Source organism: Tachysurus vachellii, chromosome 4, assembly GCF_030014155.1.
Source record: "Tachysurus vachellii isolate PV-2020 chromosome 4, HZAU_Pvac_v1, whole genome shotgun sequence".
Classification (NCBI taxonomy): Eukaryota; Metazoa; Chordata; class Actinopteri; order Siluriformes; family Bagridae; genus Tachysurus; species Tachysurus vachellii.
This window is the reverse complement of record NC_083463.1, coordinates 14,708,442-14,736,159: the sequence shown is the minus strand read 5'-3', so window position 1 is coordinate 14,736,159 and position 27,718 is coordinate 14,708,442. Positions and strand designations below refer to the sequence as shown.

At 37.1% G+C, this 27,718-nt stretch overlaps 1 protein-coding gene across 9 annotated transcripts in view; it reads right to left on the bottom strand.

The window, feature by feature from the left end:
* Positions 1 to 25,749, bottom strand: part of cadpsb (Ca2+-dependent activator protein for secretion b) — a 72,521-nt gene extending 46,772 nt beyond the window's left edge. For all 9 annotated transcript variants that reach the window (XM_060867949.1, XM_060867950.1, XM_060867951.1 and 6 more), the window contains exons 1-3: positions 25,247 to 25,749; positions 9,454 to 9,567; positions 5,246 to 5,578 (exon numbers count right to left, since the gene is read on the bottom strand). In XM_060867949.1, coding sequence (XP_060723932.1) covers positions 5,246 to 5,578; positions 9,454 to 9,567; positions 25,247 to 25,585 — 786 coding nt within the window. In that variant the 5' untranslated portion in view covers positions 25,586 to 25,749. The remainder of the gene's footprint in view (positions 1 to 5,245; positions 5,579 to 9,453; positions 9,568 to 25,246) is intronic.
* Positions 25,750 to 27,718: the final 1,969 nt, after the last annotated feature.

Genomic DNA, 27,718 nt, shown 5'->3' with positions numbered 1-27,718 from the left:
AGTATGGGTCAGACTACAGCTAATCTAGAATCTACTACTTTTGCTTACACCCTCCTGAAAAACAATCTATAGCTTAGAAATATAACGTTTCTCGTATGTAGGGGTAGGCTACTTGTACATACATGAAAGGTACTGTTATGTTTTTGTGAAGTACTGTAATGACTGAGAATTAAAACAAGAGTAAAAACACAGTCTCCCACGTAAACCACACAGGAATCTACAACAGCCTTAATGCTTTTGCAATTACACAACATAGCACAACACAAAACACATAGCACAAGTTGTGTTTATGCAGGGACTTTAAGGTGGGGGTGTTTACTCCCAGTGTGAAGAAGACAAGGAGAAGCTTTAATAGTTTCACAGCAATGAAAGGAAATAAATGATTTGCTGTGGAAAATTGAAATCCCACCTCACTGCTTTGGTTGCATTTTGGAAATGATTAAGCTAGCTAATGATTTTTAAATATGGTCCTTGGGATTTAGTGGGAAACATTAAATTGCCACGTAGGTAGTCGAACAGAGAGATGTGTTTTTGCACTGGGAAGCCAACTTATGCCAACCTGTCCCTTACCATTTTTGGCTGTGAGTGTGTGCTGTGCTAAGAGACTGAAAAGTGAGAGAGAGATCAGTGCAAGTAGCTAAAACAGAAAGAAAGGGATAAGAACAAAATGAAAGGTAGACAGGGGGCTAGGAACATAATTAGACTGGTCCTAGAAGAAACTAAAGCCTTCCACTTCCACATTAATAATTAGGTGTGTAGTAGCTACAATGCTACCAATCTACCATGAATCATTGACAGATTCATAGAGCTACACTATAGAGAAGAATCCTAATCCTAATGTGTGTGTGTGTGTGTGTGTGTGTGTGTGTGTGTGTGTGCGTGTGAGATAACCCTGTGGTCCTCTCTGGGCTGTTGGTTAGTGGAGCACGTAATTAGCTCCAGCCACCAGCTGCACAAAGCCACTCTCTATTTTGTCATCTATTAAGTCTACATCGATTCTTCACAGCATTTCTGACTTGCACAAACACACCCACAAACATTTTTCCTGTCTATCACGTTGATCCTCTTTCTGGGGAATCAGAAGGAACCCACTCACCACCCCTAATATATTCCTGACTTTCTCAAATTTTTAATCCTCAGCAACATTAACATGTAAAGACACTCTTAAGCAGCTCAGCAGTTCCCTTATACTCCCAGGGAAGGTTAGGGAGTGTTTTTCCTAACATGGGTGGTGACCAAGCAACCTGAATGATTTACTGAGCTGTGATGAAGGACTGAGAGATAGAGCGAGAAAGAGAAAGAGAGAGAGAGAGAGAGAGCTGTGCATCCTGGATTCAAACACTATCCTAATGCCTCTTTACGTACAGTAAGAGACTGACATGTTCATTGCTCTCATGCTCCGTTGATGGTCATTAACTAATTCAATCAGCACAAGAGCGCTGCAGAGAGAAGGGAGTTGCAGAGTGGATCTTGAGGGGAAATATTCATGATGGCAGGGAGATGAGTCTGAATCAACCATTTACACCCTGTTCCACCAAGAGTTAGTACTAAACTAAGTTTTATGAAGAACATAATGTCTGACAAAAAGTCATCTTATCATATTTGACAGTGTTTTAACAGATCACCAAAAACTAGAGTTTAAAAATATACAGTACTGTGCAAAAGTCTTGTACATTCTGGATTTTTTTTTTATTATTCCTTATTATTATTCACACTCTTATTAAGAACCCCTGTGTAGCTGCACGTACATGCAGTTATCCAGAAAATTATATCATGCAATCATGTGGCAGCATTGCAATGCATAAATTCATGCAGATACAAATCAAAAGCTTGAAACATCAAATTGAGAGAGAAAATATGATCTCATTGACATTGACCATGATATGTTTATTGGTGCCAGATGGGCTTACATTTTGAAAATCCTGAAATTTATTTGCATGCTTGGATAATTGCATTAATGAGCAGGTGTATGGGTGTTCCTAATAAATTGTCTGCTGAATCTATTTTTTTGTCTTTTGCATTAGAGAATCAGTAAAAACTATTGTTGAAGGATTTTTAAGATATAAGAACAAAGATGTTTGTAATCTACTTACTGGTTTTATTATAAAACTGTTAATGGCGTTCCTAACGGAACATTTTGAAGATATTCTTATTGATTTCATTTATTTTTTTACTGCTCACTATTTTATAGTATTGTTTATATTTTATAAACATTTTATTTAATTATTTCTGAAAGCATCTTTGCTTATCAAATATTTTTCACCTGTGCCTCAGACATTTTCACAATACTAGATTAGCCACAGGGTGTAGTGGATCGATCAAAACAGTGGGGAATCATATCAGACTGTGTAGAGAAGTCTTTGAGATAATCCAGTATCTCATCACAGGTCACAGGATACAAGCAGGATCAACAGGCAGGAATCATCTACAGGGACAAGGGCTGGACAATCGTGTAAACCACAGTGGTGGGAAGTAGGAGTGGTGATTAAAGGAGAAATCCAGTGAGACTACTAGCTCTGGACAAATAAACAACTAATAGTGAACCAACCAGATATGTTGATGGCAGATAAGGTGCAGAAAACTGCAGTGTTTATAGACATGAGTTATGGTAACATCAGATGGAATAAAAGGGATTGAACATGTAACCAGGAAATGCATGACGTAAAGCTGTTGGCTTGCTCCAGGGTGTGACTTTGGAGCTATAAGAATGGCTCCAACAGATTAATAAAATGCAGACACCATTAACTTCACTCCTTAATAAGTTTATCAATAAATGCTTAAACTCACCATTTGTGGGTCCATACTTATTTTATTTATTCATCTTTAATAATGTCTCTTTATCCTGATCAGAGTTGAGGTATGTCTAGGTTTATGGTATCCCAGGAACACAGGACATGTAATAAGAATTCACTCTTTGTGGGATACCTGTCTACTTCAGGGCTCCATGCACACATATTCACACCTGTAAGCAATTTAGAGTAGTCAAGCCACCTACTAGCAAGCTTTTGGAAGGAAATCGGACTAGCCAGTGGAACTGCCCATGAATACGTGAAGAACATTTACATTACATTTATGGCATTTGGCAGACACCATTATCGAGAATAACTTACATGTATCTCATTCATATGACCAAGAAATTGAGGGTTAAGGGATTTGCTGCAGTGGCAGCTTGGTGGCCCTGGAATTTGAACTCACCACTGTCGTATCAGTGGTCCAACATTTTAACCGCTGAAAAAACTCTACACAAACCGTAACCTGAGCTCAGGACTGAACCAGGGACCCTGTATGCTAAGTCACTGAACTGCCTAACTACATATCAGTACTATTAATTTTGCTGTAGTGACTGAATAATTCATAACAGTTCATGAATAATATGATTTAGTACGAGTATTTGAATAATATGCTAAAAAATCTAAATGGCTAAATAATGGAATTCTGGAATGGATGTATTCAGTGCCATACTTATTTGAAAAGCGTTGACACAAGAACTTCAAAATGTCAATTAAACCATCTTCATCTATCAATTAATACTAAACATTGCTCCTTGCCATAGCTCAGGTAAAAAACATGCTTTAGTACAGTTCTTGTGTTTTACATCTCAGTAAGAGATGCCATACAGATCTGCAGGATCAGCAAGAGTTGTTTGTGTCTTGGTGGTCTCATTAACTGCATATGTAGGTCATCAGCGTTATACACTACATTTTCCTCGATGCGGTGGCTCACCAAGGGTGCGTCTTGCAATATTCGGTACCACATTATGCAGAGTCAACAGTAATACAAAACTTGACTCCAGCATCTCTCTCTCTCTCTCTCTCTCTCTCTCTCTCTCTCGCACTCTTTAGTATTCGGAAACTGAAATTCCTGCTGGATGAAGAGCTTGTTAATGGAAGATGATGGACCACTTGTTTTATTTGTGATGATGTGAATGTGTGTGTTAGTGTGTGAGGGGGCAGGCATCAGCACAGTTGCTCTGGCTGTGTGTGTGTAGTGCCAGACAATTTCTGCAATTACATGTGATTGTGCTTTCATTAAATACACTCCAGGTGGTGTATGAGTCGTCTATTGGCTGTCAGAGAGAAAAATCCTCCTACGTGTGGCCTTGAGACCAACATAGGAGCAAGGGGAAAAAAAAGGGTGAGTGAGCTGTTTGCCAGTCACAAAAAGTAAACAAGCCTGGTTTGATGTGTTGAGTACAATTTGATGTATAAGGATCATAGACATATTTGATGTGTTTTAATTAGTTTTTGATTGATGTGAGTACATTGTATGACAGAGGCAAGCTACTGTCTAAACAAAGTTCCACAGGTTAGCTGTGTTTAGTTTAACAGCACGGTCATGTACATGCATTAGTTTTAACCAACAAATCCAATAAATAGCTGATATTATAGACAGGAAATCATACCAAGTTTCAGAAAGAGAGTATTTTAAAGCAAACATCCTTAATCTCAATCCAAACCATATGGCTCCTCAACTATAACTAAATTAAAGCTGAATTATATCTACAATGCTGAATTACTGTATTCTTTTGTTTGCATCTGGACTCATGAACAATTTTTAGACTTAATTCTACACAGGATTTTTTCTATAGTGCAGTCATTGTAGTTTTATGATGCAAAATGCTTCTGCTGTCACTAACTGGCAGAGTAATGGTGACAGCTAAGCCCATGACTCATCCCTGATGTCTGCTTGCTTTGCTTGATGGAAGACAAAAATAGACGTCTGGATTGTTTCATGCTTCAGGGATCTAAGGATGAAAATATATCTAGTGTGGACACCTTTGAACAGCTGGAAAGGTTCCACCTGATCTTTTTAGCTGACTCAACGCAGGTTTACAAGACTGAGCATTTTAAATGCACTTGAGTGATATTTAAAAAAAAAGCGTGGTCAAATGAAATATAAATTAGTCTTGGATTCTTGTTTCATCACCAAGGCTGCTTAGAAGAAATATATTAACACTTATTTATTAACAGACCTCATTTTACACTAAAACTAAGTTGTGTTTCTGTTGTATATCACAATAAATTCACCAGGCTTTCCAGTGCAACAACTTCAGATTGTGTCTCTATTCCTGTGTTGTCCTTGTCCTCAGAATACCCAGGATGCTTTCCTTTGAATTATTGAATTATTTTCTTTAGTCAAATCAAATGTCAATGTCCATAGCCTGAAATCTCTTTAGGTTTACAGTACAGTATAACTGACCTAACACTTAAATGCCTTTCCACCGTGGTTCTTACAGTACACTTACCTGACAGGCTTGATACAGCAGCTGGTGCTCAAATTTCTTGATGCCAAGGATCTGCTGGAACATCTCATAGAGCTGGTCTTTGCTGAGGATGAGCTCGGATGCAGCACTAGCAGTCATGCGCTGCTGAGCCTTGCGAGGATCCTCGTCTCCACGGTAGATGGTATCAAACTTGGCCATCCAGGAGCTCAGAACCGTTTCTTTACTCAAGCCATCAATCTCAGGCAGGCTGCGGACGCGCTTCTCAATGTGGCGCTTGAACACTTCCCGACAGTCAACAGCAGAAAAACCTCCAGTCTGGACCATCTTTGCCACACGATCGCTCTTCAGAAAGACCTAGTAGACCAAAAAGAACTCTTTTAATGTATTCTTTAATCGGGTAATATAAATGCAAGCTCATAAATGTTAACAAAATACTTTCATGTACTGTATATTTTTATTTCCAAAATACTGAAAATATTTTGTATAGCGACAGTGTGCAGTGTCTCATGTAATTCTAGTACATTGCAGATTGTAGGTGATACAGCAAGAGAGCTGCAATACAACAAGAAACCTTTTTTTGCTTGAGCTAATTACTTTTGAAAGGCATCACCTTCTGTTCACGAGCAGCACAACCGCTCTTCTAAATGCTTAGACTCATCAGAGAAGTCTTAAGAGGCTGATTACAGGGATAAACATTAACTATAAACCTTTTACTTGCGCTACCTCATTTCCAAAAAATGAAGCATCTAACAAGGTTATCACATACAGTAGTATACTGCTAACAGCACAGTCTTACCATAAGTACCACTGCTAACAGCACAGTCCCACCACTATCAAGAGATTTCCATAATTCTTAGTAGCACCATCAGTGACTCATGACCATAGATTTTGGTGTGGCATGACAACATAAATAATACAGAAATCAAACAAAATTAAATTAAGAGGCTCACACTTATACTATAACCAATTGTCTCTTGAATTTCTTAGAGGATTTCTGAGACAGTTAATTGAGATTTAACAACATAGAGTCAGACAAACCTTTGTCTTTGTTCAACTGTTTTTTTTTCCTGCAGTTATGTTCTTATTGCTGTGTGTGAAATAAGCTAATAATATTAACCAGGGTTGCTGGGTTTCAAAATTTCAGGACAAATTACTTCTTAAAAAACCCACAAAAGGCCTTAAACTAGCCATAAAACGGTCAGGCACTAGAAAACACATATTTTTTTTTGTGTGAGAAACATGAACACATAGACATTATCCACTCCACAATCCACTGTTTTTCTCTTTCCCCTTCCTTTCTCACTGTTTTCCTATTTGCACTATGTCTTACAACAGAAAGGGTTCTGTATATTATAGATTCAGTGTGTACTGAAACTCTGTCTTTGTGTGAGTACAGTAAATGTATTAGATTTAATTACAATTATTTTCTACAAACTAGTTTGGCAACCACTGAGTAGTTTTATATTATGCCAATTTGGAAGAAAAACGTCCCATCCCTGCAAACTGTGTCATTAATTGTCCTGTTGGCTGCTCCTCCTCTACTGAAAATATTCACAGTGTGATTTGTGCCCCAGTGGGCCTATGATGGTGCCTGTTGCATATCCCATTTTGACCAAAAATGTAATAATAACTCTGTGGTGCTGAATGGGGCAGTAAGCATGAGGCTCCATGATTACCCAACATCTAGAAAGGTGACCAAATCAGGTGACATCTGTCAAATAGCAATATTTGTTATAATCCCTGGTCAAAAAGGTAATTAGGATTTCAAAAGAATCACATGAATGATGAATATTTGAGGATTAACATTTGTTGAATAGTTGATATATTGCATATGGTGGAATCTTAGGATGAGCTGCAATGTGTGTGGCACTTAGTTCTTGATGTTTATTAAGATATAATGCTCTTAAAATATTTGCAAGTAAATGCTCTGATCATATTGTTTTCATGTTAATCATATAATGTTTTAAGGGTATTCTGGTTTAGTTGTGGAAACTGGACAGCAAAACACTGCAAAATCGAGTGCCATAGAATTATTTTCTTGCACTTGTATGAACCTGTGAGCGCTGCTTCTCTGGAAAGTGCACTTGAGTCAGTGTAAAATCTCCGTAATGATTTAAATCAATAATGATTCCAACTGCAATATGCTTTGGGAATATTGAGTCTCTGGACTCTGCTTTAATATTCTACAAAATGATGGATTTGCCTCTGTCTGTATAATATATTGAAATAATATAGAAAGGTCATTAAAGCCATGGAAAGAAATTGAACCTTTAAAATTTTACAGCCTTGAAATGATGCAGCTAGTGAAAGCAGAAATGTTGCATAAAGCCACAAATTCTCCACCTTTCGCCATCTCTCTTGTTCTCTGAATTATTCAATCTCTCTTTCCCTTCTGAAAACAGGCAAAGGGAAAAAAAAGTCTGATTTTTTCTCTGTTCTTGCTGCAGTGGCAATAGAGTGAGGTTTAAAGGGTCTGACTAACATCCGGAAATCCCCCCGCACCCTCCCTCAAACTACACACACACACACACACACACACACACACACACACACACACACACAAACATACTGTCTCCTACCCATGTCTCAAATTGAGTTATATGGTCTTGCGAGTGAAATGTGATTTATGTTGTTTTTTCCACATTGGGAAGGTCTGCTAGAGCTGGCAGCTGCTTTTCCCTACTTTAAAAGTCCCTCTCCACTGCTATATTCAGGAAGACAGATTAGACTCTAAATTGCTGTCTGGTAACGATCCAAAACACTGATTCGCCTCATGCCTCTTTCTACCTGTGTATACAGTTACAAGCTACTGTTTTTAAAATGAACTGTTTCTGGATGAAGGTGACCATGGAACTGAGTTAAAGTATCACTCTATTAATACAAGTTTGATATACAGATCATACTGTACATGGTGGATTCTGATTATATGTATGAGACAGAATACTAGTAAAACTATCACAATCTAGTAAACCATTCATTACAGTGGATGCTTTCTGATACTGGTCATAAAAGCCAAATGGTTTGCATGTTAACACTGTGCTACCACACTGACACTGACACAGACACATACTCACATGCACACACACACACACACACACACACACTTTGTGTGCAATGATACTGTGAAGTGATGACCGATCTGTCATGATCACAGTGTAACTGGGGAGTATGTGTGTATGTGTGTGTGTGTCTGTCTGTCTGAGCTCAAACAACAGTAAGTCCTTCACCAGCACAGTGTAGGGTGTTGATAAGCCTTCAGTCCTTCAACCGACACCTAATGTGTTACAAAGTCAGCGAAGGTTTATGATAGTATTTAAATGTAAACACTTTATTTTAACAATTCAATTTATACTCTTTCAGTTTAAATGCATCAGCATTCCTCTGACTGTGTGTGTGTGTGTGTGTGTGTGTGTTTCTGTTTTAGTGAAGATATGCCATAAATCATAGGACTAGATCACAAAAGTAGGTTTGGCATATTATGCAAATTAGCTAACAATCTAAGTGGGTGGAGCTCCCCCCCCCCCCCCCCAATAAAAAAAAAGACAGTTCCAAGTACTTCTTGCTTGGCCCACATTACAATGGTGCTCACAAAAAGTGATGTTCTATCTTTTTTACTTTAGCAAGGAGCATAATCCCAGAATCTGTGTCTTAAATGCTATTGTGATTCTGCATTTATCAGCATAATAATTAGCAACTACAGAAGCCCAAACCATAGCAACACCAGAGAATGATATAATGACATAGTAACCTTACCACAACAATACTTAATGAGTGAAGCCATTAAGCATACAAATGTCCTCACTGGGTTGGTGTGTCTGTATGAGTGTATGCATTTATATACAAGCTAAAAGGAGTCATTTGTGCCCCAGGAGAGCTGTTTAGAACTGCCATATTTTTGTTAAGTATCTTATACAGTGACATGCCCATGAATTTGCCGCTATGAGATCACAAAATAAAATGCAATTTTAGCACAATAAAACTATGAGTGATTTTATAGTGTTATAAAATGTCCGTAGGCTTTTTTTTCAATTATATATCCTCTTTCAATGTAGCATTATGGCCCTCTTAACTGACAGTAAAAAGTTATAATCAAATATTACCTTAGATTAAAACATCTGACCCATAGCATTTTAACTACCACACTAAAAGTAAAAAAAATATACAAACTGGAAAGTATACTGATCAGTTAGTATTGAAAACTCAAACAAAATGGAGGATTCTGTGTGTACCTCAAAGTAGCTCTGAACTGCATTGATGAAGGCCTCATCTGCCACAATCTGAGTGTCTCCTTTGAGAAAAGACTCAAAGCGATCCTTGGTGGTCTGAAGCTGCTGCTTGGTGATCTAGAGTAGGAGAGAAAACAAAACTGCCTCAGTGGCTAAGCCATGATAACACAAACATACAATATGCAATATGAGAGAGAGAGAGAGAAAGAGAGAGAGAGAGAGAGAGAGAGAGAGAGAGAAGAATGTAGGCCAAATAAAAGCCATAAATATTCCTCAGCCTTTACTGTAGATTCCCGTAGATTTCGTTTATATTTCCCTTAAGATGAAAGCTTATTTTTTAAAGATTTGCTATAAAGTTTTAAAATCGGAGAAGTCCCATATTGCCCCAGAACCAATGTGTTTAAAGAATATATAGAGAGCCCATGGGCAATGAGGAGATAAAAGGGATAATTCAGTGATGAACAAAGAGATATCTTAATCAGTTCAGGCTCTTTACATGACTTATTTCTCTATAACAAAATAAGCTGTGTTGTTTGCTACTGACATGTTCATCTATTCATTTTGGACCTTATAAAACCACAGTTTAGTGACTAAATCATGAATCTCTTCCAAAGAACCATGGCTTTTCTTCTGTGCCAGTGTGGAAAACAAAACAAGGGGTTCTCAGCTTAGTTCTCAAGGGCCTCCCATCAGTCCACAGTTTTCTATTTGAGCTCTTGACTCACCTGACCCAGCTAATCCCAGTTCTTGTTTACCTGGCTCAGATGTGTAGTGAGTTGGAACAAAATTAAAACATGTACGCATTGTGGATTTTTGACGACAGGACTAAAGATAAAATAAATGCCTCTACCTTTCCAATTAGCACTAGTGAATGTGACTTCCACAAAATAACAGTTATACAGGTGTTATGTAGATGACAGCTTGACAGCATGACAATGTAAACAGCATCCCTGTTTGAAAGAAACTAGTGAATGTTCAGGACCATTAACATCTAATCCTTGCTCTAAAAAAAGAAAATTACATCCAGCAGCAAATAGGCTGCATATATTACCCCAAGACACCAAGATTATAATTAAACTATTTTGTCCGTGCCAAAAGTTTTATGTAAACTAAGTAGCTGTTATGCATGCCAGACTGCTGCAGTTTGCCTGAAACCATTTTAAATTACAGGAAGTTCTTCTGTAATATGTAATTGCCCTAAAAAAAAGAATACAATAATGAGGGATCTAAAGAGGAAGCCAAAATTCTTGGTAAGATTTACAGCAGTTTTGTGCCAACAGGGGACAGGAGTTCCAGAAATCACAGTTGGCATATTGAGCACAAACCATTCATGTATCTATTTAATCGATACACTCTATACTAGCTATTCATCTAAATTGCTAACCAGCCAAACTCCCACCGCACAGCTTCCATTAGACAAACAGTTGTCTATATGAAAAATCGAGATTGCTGGATGAACCTGATTTAAACATGTATAAAGCAAAAAGGTTGTGAGATAAAAATAAAGAAGAGCTTTAAAAAAGCCAAATGAGAGAATGTAATTCTGTACAAACTTAGCATGCTATCACTAGCACATTACAGATTTGGCTTGGTACATGCTATGCACCAAATTCACTGGACCTTTTAAAAGCCTCATTATATAATTACCTAATAAATACCAATATAAGCAGGAAAAATATAAGTTGCCGTTCTTTACAACAAAGTTACCCACCTAACTAACCTAATTAAGTGATAGATATTGCTAGCAGTTGGATGGACAGTTAAGCTAGCTAACATGCTTTGTATAACCTCTTGAATGTTTTTAAATGTTGTTACAAATTAATATGTTAGCAAGAACATTCCTCACAAAAGTCAAAATTTGTATATTTACTTTAATAAAAAAACAGAAAGGAAAATGCTAGTGACAGAAACTGATAACTGCTAATGACATGGTTGAGCTTATTTATTTAGTCTTGGAGTGAATAGGTTCATTAGCAGAAGCTCATGTGAGATTGGTTCATTAACAAAAGTTCATTAACTGTGTTTATTATGAAAAGCAGAAATAAATATGAACATTAAGAAAGTTAATAAATTTTAAGAATGTGCATAATAAATCATCTAATAAACACACAATAAGCCAGCTGATGAACTGTTTTCCAGAACTCTCATCTGGATCAGGTGTATTACTCTCTAAATAATAACATGCATAAATATCTTTCAACATGTATATATTGATATCTATGATTTCTTATATGATCTTATATGATATATGATTTCTTTTTTAATTTGTATAGATATAACTAGTTTCATATCTGTATAGTTCAGTAAACAAATAGCTTGATTTGTCAATCAGCTCTTTAATAGTAACAATAAATAAAAAATAAAAAATAAATAAACATAACAGCAACAACAATGACATTAACAATAATAATAATATTATGAATAATAATAATAATAATAATAATAATAATAATAATAATAATAATAATAATAATAATAATAATAATAATTTTTTAATAATAAAAAATAAATAAATAAATAAATAATAAAAGTTACCCCACATTCTGTACACTTAGTTGTATAGTTCACAACTAAACAATACAAAAAAAAAATTTTTATTCACCAAAAGACACTGTGGCACTTTTGCTCTCTCAGATTGGTGGTCCTGTTGTATGACATGAGATATGTTTAAAAAAATTGGAATTCAATATGAATGAAAAGAAATAAAAATTGTCTTCTAATCTTCTGATAAGAAGCACATTGTCTAATATGTCAGAATGAGGAGAATTATAATTGTCCATTATTTCATTATTTTGCCTGAAGCATCTCGATGTTTAATTGGTTGTGGTCTACTGTTCTCTAGAGAAATAATCATTCTGGGGTGTGTGTGTGTATTTGTGTGGGGAAGAACAGAAATGAATGTGTGTGTGAGAGAGTTTGCTGCATGTGAGATAGATTCTGGTGTGGGAGGAAGGTGGAAAAGTACCATGTAGAGTGTGCCTGTGAGGCATTACAGCACCATCTGTGTGTTCATCTCCTTGCTAATGTCCTCACACTCACTTGCATAGAAATGGACACACATGCTTTATTAGTCCTTTCATTATTTGCCGAACTTGTCTTCATGTTGTAAAAAAAAGTAATCAATGTTTTCAGGTATGTTATCAGTATGAATGAAAGAAATATGGACGTTACGGTTGGGGTCATACAGCTTTCTTTGAATATTTCTTCTAAACAACTGGACTTGTACATCTTAAAGATGTTTCATTGCTCAGCTACTGAAATTCAGCTATCTTGGTTTACTCTTATAGAACAGACGTGCAGGTGTGTTTCACCAAAAGAAACAGATTTGCCTGTCAAGGATTAGAGGGTTCTCCAAATCCCCAAATTATTTCTCGTTCTTTTAATTCAATTATGTACACCATGTAAATATTATCTACAATAGCGGTATAGTAGAAATGAAATACACTATGTACAGAAACCTGACCCTCATATTCATATGTGCTCTATATGTGCTCAAACTGTTGCCACAAAGTTGGAAGCACACAACTGGACAGAATGCCTTTGCATGGTGTAGCATTAAAATTCCTGTAGTGAAAGAACTCGAGAGTCCTGCAAAGTCCTAAGAGTCCTCACCCTAGGCCTCTTCACCTAAAATCAGTAACCTCACTAATGCTCTTGTGGCTGAACAAAAACAAATCACTACAGTAACACTCCAAAATCTAGTGCGAAGCTTTCTCAGAAGAGTGGAAGTTATTACAACAGCAATAGATGTTCAGAAAACACATATGGGTGAAATGGTCAAATAATTTCTATCTAACTTTTGGCCATATAGTGTAAATTTCTTGAAACTAGTATTCAATGTTTCTATTTCTGTGTGTGCGTCTCATTCGGGAAACGAAAGCGAACCTGGATGCAGTGCATCAAAATGGAAGCATAGGTCATACAGGTTGCTTTCTTAATCGCATTAAAAGCACTTGAGTCCTATTTACTTAATGATTTTTCAGTCACTGGTTTCACTCATTCGTATGTCTGGCATTGCGGCATTGCTCACGCTGCATCTCCGCCTGCATCTAACCTACACATCAATCCTTTTTTCAAAGCACCCTTATTAAGGGTTGCTCTATGGCAGCCAGAATCACTAGAGAAGACTAGAAAGGACAAACACATAAATCAGCCTTGATATGTCAGCGCAAGGGCAAAGAACACATACACACACATGCATACTTGTACAGATGGCCAGTCTCTGTTAGTGTGAAGTACACTGAGAAAGTGTGACTTAGCATCACCAATTTTTTGCTAAAAAGCCTGACTGTGACGGCGATCCTTTAGTCGTGTCGGAAATTCTATTTTGATCCAACATACACCAGGCATCCCATATTTCTTTATGTAACCTAGCATAAGTTTTTGCTTGAACATATTTAGTTCTTTTTATTTGTTTTATATCTCTTGGACTGGAAACAAGACTAGACAAGCCAAGCTTTTGACATATCACAGTGACTTAAAAAGCATCTGAGGAACACAAACTCTTCCCTGTCCTTATTCCAACAACATGCTTTTGTTGGATTTTCATCTTTATTTTACACAATCTGACTTCCCAATTATTCAACCAGCAGATGATGGAAGCTTGTCTCCTCCACTTGAAGGAAAAATAAATCTATTTATTAAGCCACAATAACAAGAATGTTTCTGATAATTATGACTTTTACAAAATTACAAATTATGAGATTATAGGCATTTATAGGTAATTATAGCTTTTGAAGTTGGTTTACATTTGATATTCACTGTACAATTGGACATCCGATGCCAACAGTATTTGTCAAATGGTTCTGATTTACATATGCTTCATCACCAGACAGCACACTCATGGCTACTCTTTTTGTGTGCTCTTCTTGTATTTTAGGCAGTTTTTCTAGTGCTAAGCAACTCTAGACACAGGCTAATAAGGGACAGTGAACAGTGGTCAAAGATCACATCTCATTTTGTGCAAATGCCAAACTGACTTTTCCCTGAACCTGTAAACAACTGCAATGCAAAATGCTCTCACAGGCTTCCTCACACCTCTCCTTTGTTTTGCTTGGTTACGTTTTAGTTATGTCTATAACCAGTCTAAATCTACCCGGTGTCACAAGCGGCTCCTGGTCACACATGCTTTAACAATAGGGATCAGTCAGTCAGTCAGTCAGTCAGTCAGTTAGTCAGTCAATTTGTTCACAGATGATTTTCTCACATGATGTATTAATTTTCACATGTAAGCCATGCAGTTTTATCTTTTATATGTGATTGTGTTCACATGATGCCAAATGTGTTTACTTAACATAACATGGTGAAATGCACCTTGGCACGTTTGTTTCTTGATCGTATATATTACTCATAAAATCACACATTAAATGTATCTCATTGTCACAAGTGTTTTATATATGCTATGCATTTCAGTAGGATTTGTGATATTTAAGATAATTAAGAATTCAATTTCAGAGCAGTCTTGTATTTATTTCAGAGTATCTTTGTGTGTGTGTGTGTGTGTGTGTGTGTGTGTGTGTGTGTGTGTACCATGATAATTGCACAAGGGCAGGAATTTTCACTTAGGGTTCAAATATGTTAATGAGAAAGATATACTGTGCTTACATTTTAAAGCCTGCATGTTCGTAGTTTGTAATACATTCAAATTAAATCTACTTTTACCGAGACAACTAAAACTGCAACTAAATTTCCCACGTATTGGATATTTCTAGAATTAGACCTCCATATTGGCTCGTCAACACAGAGAGAGAACGAGACAAAGGAATGAAAAGGACCTTTGCTTTATATTATGTAAGTACTCAATGGGTAATAAAAAATGAAGGTGCTTGCCAAATTTAGAGGCAAAGAAGCTAAAGAAGAAATGAAGAGGATATTTTATGATCATGACGCACACACATTTCATCAAAGAGGTAGCCAAGCTTGAGCTGGCGCACTATCTGTTTTTTTTTTTTCCTGAAATATACATAGAGCCCAACATGAAATTTGACTTTTCTCATGCTCTTGATGTCGTTCTGAATTTGAGTTGCCGTACACTTGACAGTACATTCTGCGTTGTTGTGATTTTCCATCCAGGAGGATATAATGGATAGTGTCAGTTTTCTGGTTTGGAGTTGCCATTTAAACAGAGTCCATAAACACCTGCACATTGAAAGGTGATGTGACATAGTGTACATAGTGCTTGATTATGCTGGTTATGCTGCTGGGGTAAAGCCACAGTAAAGCATGTATAGCATATTCATGTGGATTTTTAAAGAAAAGTCCGACTTCTTTATAATTAACATGTGAGTTTCAGCAGCTTCCAGGCTTAATTTGGCAACCGATTTCTATTTTACACTCTAGCAATACTCTCAGTGTTGATAGCAGCAGCAGAGAGATTTAGCCATTATTTCTTCTCTACCTAAAAAGACTGATGCAGCAGCGCTTTAGGTCTTTATTCTCCCCAGCTTTCTCACCTACTCATCTGCACACTCTGCTCATATAGATAACGTTTCCAAAGCCTTGCTTATACCACTGTCAATGCCATTCTGCTTGTCATATTGTAGATTGCTTACTAGGCATACCCAATTGCTGCACTACATTGTTAAACTATGAGTCTGAACATAGTGACTGAGAAAAGAATTTCTTGCTTTCTTTTTTCTCCTGCTAAACCTCTTTGTGCTAGAAATGCCCCCTTTGACACCACAGCAGCACACAAGTCACAGGAACAATAGAAAAACAGCAACTACCAACAAGCTAGGACCAGAATAGCTACACACCTCCTATGTATTTCAATATAAACATGTTTGTATTTTAGGGAAGAGTTTTCCTTTCAAACCATGAGTATGATTTAAAAGTACAGAGTACAAGGAACTCATAAAAGAAACATCCAGTCACACAGAAAACAAGATCCTTAAATAAATAATAATATATAATAAAATAATTTAAAAAAATAATCTCCTGCTGCAGGTTCTGCAGGTTTTTGCAATATTTACTTAAGGATATTTCAGCCACACAAACAAGCGAAACTACAAAGTTCCACAAACAAGGACCAAAGCAAACAGACATACCCTTTGTGTATATACACAGCATTCAGTAGAGCATCATCTGCATCTCATTCATATCCAGTGCACTAATCAAGAACAAACAGCAACTAGGAGCCAGATGCAATGAAAAACCAAGCAGGCACAGTCTGGATCTCTGGGAGAACTGTACCAAGAAAGGAACAGCACGTTCCAGTTACTCCTCAGCTCCCTGTACACCTTCCCTCCCTGAACCTCCCATCATTTCACTCTCTTTCTGATGAAAGATCGCAGATTTACCGCTGAAGCATTTTTCGGTACACACTGAGCCAAAAGAAAGGCCTCGCCATTTCTAAGGAGCAATCTATACCTTCTATCTACTGGTCTCAAGCAGATAAACCAGATTTACACCTTCTTTTTTTCTGTTTTCTTCAGAAATAAAGTGATTTTGCATTCCTGGTGTGATGAGCCTTTGTTTTTTGGAAGGAATGAAATAGTAATATTTGCTAGTAAAACCACGTACTAGCAATATTTTGGTAAATTTCACAAAGTATTGTCACTACATTTGTTGACACTGAAAGAAATATTTGTATCCTTTCCTATTTTGTCCTTTTCCTAATTAAATCATTTATTTTGCAGATCTTAATAGTTATGCTGTGGGGAAAGAAATGTGATGCTTTGATCATGGTGATTGTCAAACCCTAATAAGGTGCGAACTGAAAGATACACTGCTGAACACTTTCCTCAAAATCACTACTTGTGCAGCACTGCAAATGTAGATACTGTACAATGCAAAATTCTGGGTCCTCTGAACTCAGCTTAATGTCTATGAAGAGTTTCTTTGCATGTTCTCTTATGTGGGCTTTTCCTCTGAGTTTGCTGGTTTCCTCTCAGCTTCCAGAAACATGCAAGCAGGTGGATAAGCTTTAAAGAATTGCCCCTAGATGTGTGTTGATTTGTGTGTGTGGTGTCTTGCAATGGACCTGTAGTGTATATGTAGGGATAGGCTGTAGGCCTGTAGGGATATACTCTGACTCCAGATGACTAGGATAAAGTGCTTACAGGAAATGAATGAATGAATCAACATGCAGATTCAACTATGTATTTGTGAATTATTCATTTATATATCATTCCAACATGCAAATCCAGCCACAAAACAACAGAAGGCTTTCGAGAGGATACTGACAGGGGGCAGAATGTTCTTACTAACTGTCAATGCATTGGAACCATTCACACATTTAAATTCAAAGCAGCCAGCATCCACTGGGAAAATTAAAGGCATTTTTCTTTAGTCAGTGTATTACTGTAACGTATATCAAATTCATCCCAAAGGTGTTGAGTGGGGTTGAAGTCAGGATTCCACAGCAGCACCACTTTGCATTTGCATTGTGTTGCCTTTTTTTAGGCCACCATAATCAGGGGATTAGTTTTGGCTGTCTGCAAATGAAGACTGAACACCCACCTCTTAATAATTAAAAAATAAGAAGACCTGAATTTTATCTCCTCTGTAACAGGGTTTGAGCTTAATAATATTCTTAGACACATACCTATTTGTGCTATCGTGTTTTAATAGGAACCGTAAAGCACTTCTGTTAGTTGCTCTGGATAAGGGTGTCTGCTAAATGCTGTAAATATAATTGTTTTGAGAGAGGACAGTGAGTTCATTGAAGTCGATTTCTCACTTTATAATTGAAAACTATAGAAGGTAATGTAAACCTGGTTTCTCATATATACTCAGAATAACCAGCTGAAAAGCACCACATCCAGCTTCATAATGTGCATTAATCATTAGAGCTTTAAATAATACATCACATAGCAATCATAGTCTTTCACATTCTGTAATTAGCTAGTCATGAAAGGCTACATTTTTTGCATTCTATTATTTAGTTTTTCCATTATATTTAAATCAATTATCTGTAATCATAAATGGTACCACTGAGCAACTGTGTGCTCTAGTGAGAGAAATATCTACGAAATTTACTGTGATCTCTCTGAGCAATGTCGAACGTGTATAGACCATTTCAAAGCATTTGTTCTTGCTTCACCTCTGCTGACCTCAATGGTCCAGTTTAATGACGCAGTCGATCTCTCATCAGTGATATACTGTAGGGTATCGTCTGTCTACTGTGTGATTTTATCAGTTCATTTCACAGCACCTAAGGTATAACTTACAATCTTTGAATTTTATCTTAGCTAATAGGATTACAGCAGATACAAGGTGGACCTGCACACTGACCTAATGCAAACAGATGTGTGAATATCTGTATCAGAGCAGGTTAATTGGTTGGAGGGCAAAAAATTTTCTTATAGAAAAAAATGAAAGAATTTGTCTATTTTGTGAAAATGGACATTTCAAATGGTCTGATGAATAAGAAATTATTTAGTTGAACAAATCAAATTTTCAAAATGTGGGGTGAAAATCTCATGAATTATTCTCAAACAAGCTGTTTGCAACAAGCTTTTGTTTATTTTAGGCATGATTACACTGTGTGACCATGCACACGACAAGCCTTATCATCTAAGAACAGAGCCGAGATGTTTGAAAGCTCATATAGTGTACAATATGCATTGGTATGAATGTGTGTATGTGCGTTTGCTAAAATGCATGTGTTTCATGCATATGTTGTGAATTTTACACTAATAGGTATTTAAGGACATTTAAAGCATTTAGGAGTGAGAGACGTTTACCTCATAAAAAAATCTATCAGTTTTACAGTCCTCTTGTGAAGTTTTTTATTTGGAGGCAAAGAAGTGTAATATTATCTAGTATATCCATTTAATATCAATATTGAGATACAATCCACCAGCTATGATTTTTGAGTGCTTGAATTGCAGGTATTGCCAGAATTGTGGACACTGTAATCGATATTTGTACCGTTTCATATTTTGTCCTAATTAAATAATTTATTTTGTTGATCTTAATAGAAATTCTGTGTAAACATACAGAATTTTGATGTTTGATTATGGTAGCTGATAAGCCCCAATGCACTGAAATCTGAAAGATGCACTGCAGAACACTTACAATAAAATCACTATATGCTCAGCATTTTAGACATGCATGAAAATCTCGGTCTTCTGTCCTCACTATCTGTGAGGAGCCACGCTGCATATCCTCTGGTGTGTGTTTTCTCTGGGATTGCCGGTTCCCTCCCACTTTCCAGAAATACACCAGGTGATGGGTTTGAAGGTGCACCAACATGGCTGTGATGTTTGGAAGCTCATATAGTATATGCATTGGTGTAGGTGGTGTGTGTGTGTGTGCCTAGTCAAAACCCTGTGTGCAAGTGCATGTGTTTTTGAATTTTAAACTAAAAAGCATATAGAAATTTCTACAAGCGATGAAAGTCACACTTCTTATTTAACATTTATATACAACTATACACTTATTCAACAATATATATAATATCCATAATGCAGATTATATATTTTTACTTGTCCTATGTATAGTTGTGTGTTTGCGTGTATAAATGGACAGAAAAAAAAACAAGTACAGTTTGATAGCTAGACATATTTACATACCATCAAACAAGAGAGTATCTCTGCGTGCTCTGTACCTCCTCAATTATATGCTGTTCTAGGAGAGATTGCAATCGTGTCCATGTGTAAAAGCCGGCACATGAGATAATGTGTGTACCTGCAAAGGAGAGCTAATGTGCATGTGGGGGTGCGAGCGTTTGTCTGGAACTCTCCAATTTGAGTTAAAAATAAGGAATTGAGTCATATGACATGGCACGCTCAGCAAAATGGCATCTAAGATCCATCTAGGAATGCCTTCTGTCTCACACCACAGAGAAGAACTTTACAGGGAAATACATGTGTGACCATTGTCTGATGCGCCTTTATTTTTCCTACTGTTAGCATAAGAGACCATGAGCAAAAAGCTGCATGCTATTCAACCTTCAGGAAGAGGGAAGGTTATGCAGGCCTGTGCCAACGGGGTGTGAGTAGGAGAGGGGGAGGTGTTGCTTAATGGATAATGAGATGTAGATGGAATGTAGCTAATACACGAGGGTGTGTGTGAGCGGGTGTGGATGGGAGGATCGAGTGAAATAGCCACTCATCTTTAGAATACGGCAATCTGCTATTGTGCTTGCTTGCATGTGTGTGTTTGTATTGATCCTAAATCAGCTGGTATGCTGTTGTGCTTAATGATGAGAAGGCGCAGTCCACCTCCTCTTTCTTATGTAACAAATACCATGTCTTTTCTGTTAGTCCTTTATGTTTGTATAAGAAAATATGCTGCATTTTTATTATTACCATTATTCTGTATGATTCTTTAGAAGTAATCAGGCAAGGCCAAGAATTGCTCAACATTTCATATTCATTCATGAGAGTAGAGCCAGCCAAATGCCTCGTCATGATTTATTTTTCACACCTATTCACAGATATAATTCAAATTCGTCCATTCTTGTTAAAATAAGGGTTTCCATTTTGAAAGACTTGCACTGTGACAATGCATCTACACACACTATGGTGTCAACCAAGGAGTGTTAAACCAACAATGTAGTTATCACTTCATTTCCACTGTAGTCAAATGCTTGCCCAATTGTAGTCACTGCTTCGGCAGCAGTTTTATTAAGCAAAAAAAAATATTCACACAAGTTCCTTGTTTTTAGTAACATTGTCCATGATGACAGGTTTAAAAAAAAGGAAGGCACATAGCAGCATGTAAAACCTGAAGTGACACCGACAGCTTTTATGTACTTAAATGCAACTTAAATGTATTCTGTCTATTCTGCCTTTTCGCAGTCTGCTTTAAAATATTACATATCAACACCAACAGAATACCACATTTACACACACACATACGCATGTGTGTGTATACTGCATTTTCCACTCTATTATCGTTTCCCTAAACGCCACCTCTTTTAGCCTCTTCTTTATCTGCCTTCTTTATCTAATTAAATTTCCTCTCATGTGATGAACTTCTTATTTTAGATCACAAGCTCAGTCTCCTCTGCTGTTGCTGAGACATGTCTTCACTAGACTACATGACCTCTTCGAGTGTATAATTTTTATTCTTTCCAAGAACCTTATCTGAATGATTACATGACCAAATACAATATTCAATAAAAATCATGGTCCATCTAATGTCTGTCTTTATAGGAAGATGCTAGTAATGTCACTTTATAGTTTGCGCATACACTGCTGTCAGCTCTGTCCTAATCTCAGACTCTGCTTAGCTTGACAGAGTGAGTGTTGAGTGCAGCTTTTCATCATTCTCTTCTTAAGTCAGATTTTTATATTTGCCTTTTTGAACTGATGAGATCCCACAAAACCAGACCGGTCTGTAATGACATTTCGGTCATATCTGGGCTTCTATATGATTAAATGGTGATACTTATCATTTTCAAATGTAGCAAAGAGCTGAAGGTGTCTGTTATCCCTTAGACACACGAACAGAGCTCAATAGATAAAAAAAGATCAAACGAGAAAATCAGAGAAGAAATGCAGTTGAATTTCTCACACTGGTCACTCGAATACATCCATACATTCCTAACCACACAATCACACAATAATGCTCTGATTTGCATCCCCTTTTTGAAAAAAGAGGTAATCATGTGGCCTGCAGCTCTGGGTTCTCACTGCACAGGAGGGCAGTGCAGTCAGTCTTCATCACAACCCATTTAACCAGCAGAAGTGCAAGCCTGATTGAGTTACTCATTACATATTCACTAGGTGTCTTCTTGTTTGAAGAAGTCCTCTGAGATTTTATCACAAGATCCCCACAGCATGAATATCATAAAACTAAGACAGTCATATATATATATATATATATATATATATATATATATATATATATATATATATATATATATATATATATATATGACTGTCTTAGTTTTATGATATATATATATATATATATATATATATATATATATATATATATATATATATATATATATATATATATATATATATATATATATATACATATATAGACAGACATACTGATCATTTTGATCATTTTAGTACAGCTGCAGGGAATATGTGCTTTGAGGTTGATCTTGTAGTTGGTTGTATGCCTTAAAAAAGGTCTAATTAAGACACATTTGGTTGCATTTCCCTACAATTTCTTACCTGTCCATATGACTTTTTTTGTGAATTGTGATGCATTATGGTCACCTGCATGACTTTTATTTTTTGTGATTACCTACAGTATATTGTTGGACTTGTTAAGGACTTGTTGTTACATTTAAGCAGTAAACAGTTAAGATATACACTGTTAAAATATATTTGTTTAAAAAAAACAAATGAAATATGTGTGGCTATGATGTTGACTGTTAGACTACACTATACTAGACTAAATTCTAAGAAAAATGAGAAATGCCATGTATCTACTGTTTAATATTGATAGAATGAACTATTGAATTCTCCATTCATAATGAACTGCAAGTCAACTAAAAGGACAACATAGCACAAAGACCAGAAAAAATAACTGAAATAAATATTTCACCCAGCGATGGCCACCAGCAATGGATTTATTGGGAAATAAATTCATTTACCTTAATATTTCCACAATCCTGCTTTGTCAAACAATATATCAATTTGGTGAAATGAAAGAGGATAATCTGCAATTAAGTTTTTAAATTATATATTAAAAGTCTTTATACAAGTAGTTTGCCGCAATACAAAATGCAAAGCTCAGTACAATTTCGTATATTGTATACACATTTTCAAAATCTTGATGTTATAAATCAAAACGCAAGGTCAGACTGTAAGTCTTTGTTTAACATACATCTTAAAGTTTCATGGCAATACTAAATGATCCAAACCTTAACACAGAAATATTTTTAATGAAATGGCATGATTAATGACATGATCATTAATCAATGATTGCACCATTATAATCAATGACTGATAATTATTTTTCACAATGCTATTAATAATAATATTTAACAATGTTTTTAAATTCAATTCAGTTAAATATTTATACCCATTTCTTTGTTATTACAGCAAATTGGTGAAGTGGAAAGTTATTAGGAATTAATTTGAATCCTTCTAGCTAGTAATATTTATCTTAGTCCAAATTCAGTCCCAATTGATTTTTAATGCATACATTTCCAACACTATCAGTCCTGTATTCTTTGTACTTGATGAATGTCCTTCAAGGGAATGATTTAGATTGCACAGAGATTGAAATGTCTCTTTTGCGCTTTAAGGACCTTAGGAGTGACTCAACACTAAAATGAATTTCTATGACCCAAATATCACCAGCCATGACTCACTAAACTCAGCTGACTCCCAATGGGAGAACCAGAGCCTTGTTTCTTGTATGAAAGTGAAATGGTCAAAGTTCACATTGTACTACACAGGATTAATATGTGATTTTGCTATTGTGTCTTTGTACAGTATTTGAAACAAAATGTTAATGTTGTCACATTGAAACCTTAATTAGGGCCATAAGGTCCTCCTGCAAACAGATGTAGACTTTAAGTGTTGGTCATATGCAGTAAAATACTGTACATGACTATGGAGCCATAGTTATTTGAAGGATTATATTAAAATTATGATGAAACAAATGATTTTAATTATCTGGCAGTGACTGTAGATGGTTTGTGACCTCAGGCTGTTAAGAACTTGTTGTAAAATGTAAATGTTCAACCTCGATCAATAACTGAGGAGAATTAGATGGGATCTGTAGTGCGCACATGCAAGATCAGGACCAGATACAAAGAGTGGAAACAGTATGAAACACTGCAGCATACTGTGATCAATAGCCTGAAGCTTTACTCTAATTCCGATGGTTATGGAGGGATGGAAGAAAGAAAAACGATAGCTGGATGATAAAAAAAAAATTAGATCTACTATATGTGCTCAGAAAAGAGAAAAGCAGAGCAACACATTGAACAAATATGCTGAAACTTAATACCATGTTTGTTTGCTATAGATAAAAAAAAGAAAAAGATTTACAGGGTAAACAGGAAACTAGAAAGTGAATACCTGGGTTTTATAAAGTAGATTTTATTGCTTCTACATTTGAAATTCAAATGTTTGTAAATACTAAGGGTTCCTCTGTCCTAAATTGGGTCAATTGCACTGGCTTTCATTCAAGTTTCATCATTTTAGATTGAAGTATATTCAGTGGGGAAACAAACATTTAGTGGATCTCACATTAACATCTGACACCTAAGGTCACACAGGCAGATGAAAGAGCTAATGTGGAGAGACATGATGGATCTAAGTCCCAAACCGCATGTTACTGATGGTTTGTCTACGTAGTACGCCATCTTTTGGCATACTAGGTGTAGTAGGCTATTTTTGGATATAATTTTAAACGGTAGTTTGCTAGTAAGGGATTTAGGTAATAGATTCTATCATCAGCCCGACGCGAGAACACGTGGGTCAGGTGACTCTCCTGGGGCCGTGACGGAGCTTTATTTTGGTCCGGCTGCTCTGTCGCCCTTTCAGGGAATAAGCACTTAACTGGAAGTCGTCTTGCGCTGTCATGGATGTGGGACGAGCTGCTTTTTGGGGTCACTTTCAGCCTAGCATCTACATCCCAGATTCAAGGATCTTTGTGCTTCTGCTATCCCGTTCATTCACACACCTCCCCCACTTGTCCCACAAAACAGAGGACTGTGGTGACCTCATACATTTATCACTGCTAATGCGTATATATATATATATATATATATATATATATATATATATATATATATATATATATATATATATATATATATATTCTACAAACATGTTCATGCTTGTTATAACTTAAAAGAATAAAGCAAAAGCATGTGCTTCACAAGGTGAGATGAAAGGAGGATGCACCGCTGCTTTCGTTCTCTTACCTTGAGCTGTCTCCTCGCCATGTCGGTCGGTTGCTTGGCGTTGAACGGATACGCGATGCATCGCATAACGAAGACGTAGAGCTGCAGGCGCTTCTTTCGCTCCTCTTCCTCCCGCTGCAGCTTCTCGACATCTTCCTTCTCGTGCTCACTGGCGGCGGACGGGCTCGGGCTGCTGGGGCGGGCGCTGTTCCCACGGCCCCCGGGCTGCAGCCGTTCCGAGCTCTCGCTTCCTCTGTTCGGCGACACGCGAGGACCTCCAGTCTGCGGCGCCAGCGTCTCTTTGCTTTCCTCTTCTACTATCCCGTCCGATTCCTCCTCGCTGGATGACGGGTCCAACATTTTTGCTTCAAAACAGGCACTCGACTAAAAAGAAAAAACGACAGCCTGCTAAAATGTAAAACCAGAGGAACCTAGTTCGGCGTACAGACGGAGTAGTGAATTGAACTACGGTGCGGTGGAGAGCGTCTTGTGTCCCAGCGAAGAGGCAGCGGACGCCGGATGAGACAGACACTGCAATCTCTCCGCACGGGCAGCGCAACGATGCTGACGCGCCCAACCGTGGCTCCGGTTAGCCAATCACGGTGCGCAGAAGGGGAGGAACGGCGTGGGAGAGAGCGCGCGCGAGGCAGTGGCGGGGACGCGCTGGCGGGGCCGAGCTCAGGAAATCTCTCTCTCTCTCTCTCTCTCTCTCTCTCTCTCTCTTTCTCTCTCAATGAAACAACGAGCGTCGACGGCCACTTCCTGCCGTGCAGCTGTCCGTGGTGCTGAAGGCGCTCCAGGGTCGCCGCATTCAGAACGCACGCGGTTTATTTAAATCGTTATTAAAGTAGCGTGCTCTGAGACATACAGACTGAATTAGAGCCAGCCAGCAAAATCATTATCTCTGGACATCAAATGCGAATTACAAATGGCATTAACATGTATTTACGTCACACATTGTTGATTCTATGGGTAGATGAAAATCACAAACAAGGTCATGCTTTCAAATACAAACCTGAAATGGCGCTGTTACACCTGTTCATAGAATACAGGGACTGAAGTTCCACATTTTCCCTGTAGGGGAAGATACGTCTCACACAGTACAATGCAATACAATACAATGTCTGCCTCTGTGGCTAAAGTGACATTTCTAAAGGTCATTTTGAGGTCAGACTGTGTGGCAGCCAGCTAGAATAGAACACTGTTCCTCTATAGAAGGATGGCACAAGGACCTAACAAACACTTTAATCACTAGAATCACTTAAAATTTTCTAAAGGCTTCATCATTTAAAAGGTTATCACAATTATGAAATGTAAAATTTCTATCTAAAATAGGCCAAGATACAATCTTTAACTCAGTGTGTTTTTTGCTTTTTTGCTCCTCATCTTCAGTTCTCTCTCTCTCTCTCTCTCTCTCTCTCTCTCTCTCTCTCTCTCTCTCTCTCTCTCTCTCTCTCTCACACACACACACACACACACACACACACACACACACACACACACACACACGCACGCACGCACACACACATTTTACACAAACATACATTGCAATATGCCAGGTGATTAATAGTGATCTGATGATCTGAGCATAAATGACAATACATATAATACATATAATATATTGCCCCAAAAGCAAATGCAAAACTGTTCAAATCTGAAATCTGTATCACAAATGTACCAGGCACTCAATTGTGAAAAACTTTTAATAGTATTGCTATGTTTATAATTTTAGATATTTTATAGTTCCTGATACAATCAGAAACTAAACAATGTGGCTAACACTGGTTTATTTTTGTTGCCACCAATACATAATTTCTATTTATAGCTGATATCTCTGAAATGCTCCTTAAGCAATTTTTTATGATCCTCAGAAAAGATTTGCTATGTTATTTGAATTCTATTCATACAGGATTAAAAAAAAACATTAAGAGAAGGGGGTGGTTAGCACATCGTGTGTGGATTGGGGGTTGGGGCATTTCCACCTCTGCCCTATATGAGGGGAGTTTGCATGTTCTGCAAGTGCTATTGGGGTTTCTGCTGTCTGTTGAAACATGTGTTCTTGGCTGACTGATTGATATTTAAATTGTTTGTAGTTTATGATTAAGTATGAGTGTGATTGTACTATGCAATGGGTTGGTTCCCCCTCCATAGTGTCCCACATCTTGTCCTCAATTCACCTGGGACAGGCTCCAGGTCACTGTGATCTTATGTAGCATAAGCAGTAGAGAAAAGGAATGGATGGAATTGAGATAACAAGGAGATAGAGATAACAAAGTATTCTTTTGGGAAAGCTTGCATTGCCAGTGATTCTTGAATTTAGCACATTAGTTAGTGAGGACTTCAGGAAGTTATTGCACTTAAGACTATAAATATAAACGTCTGACAGCTCAAGATACTGCAGCAGCTGTTCAGTAAAAGGGTAGCACTTGAAGCTCAGACTACATCTGCTAAGCATTCATAAGCCTGTTCAATAAATTATGAAACCAGCATACT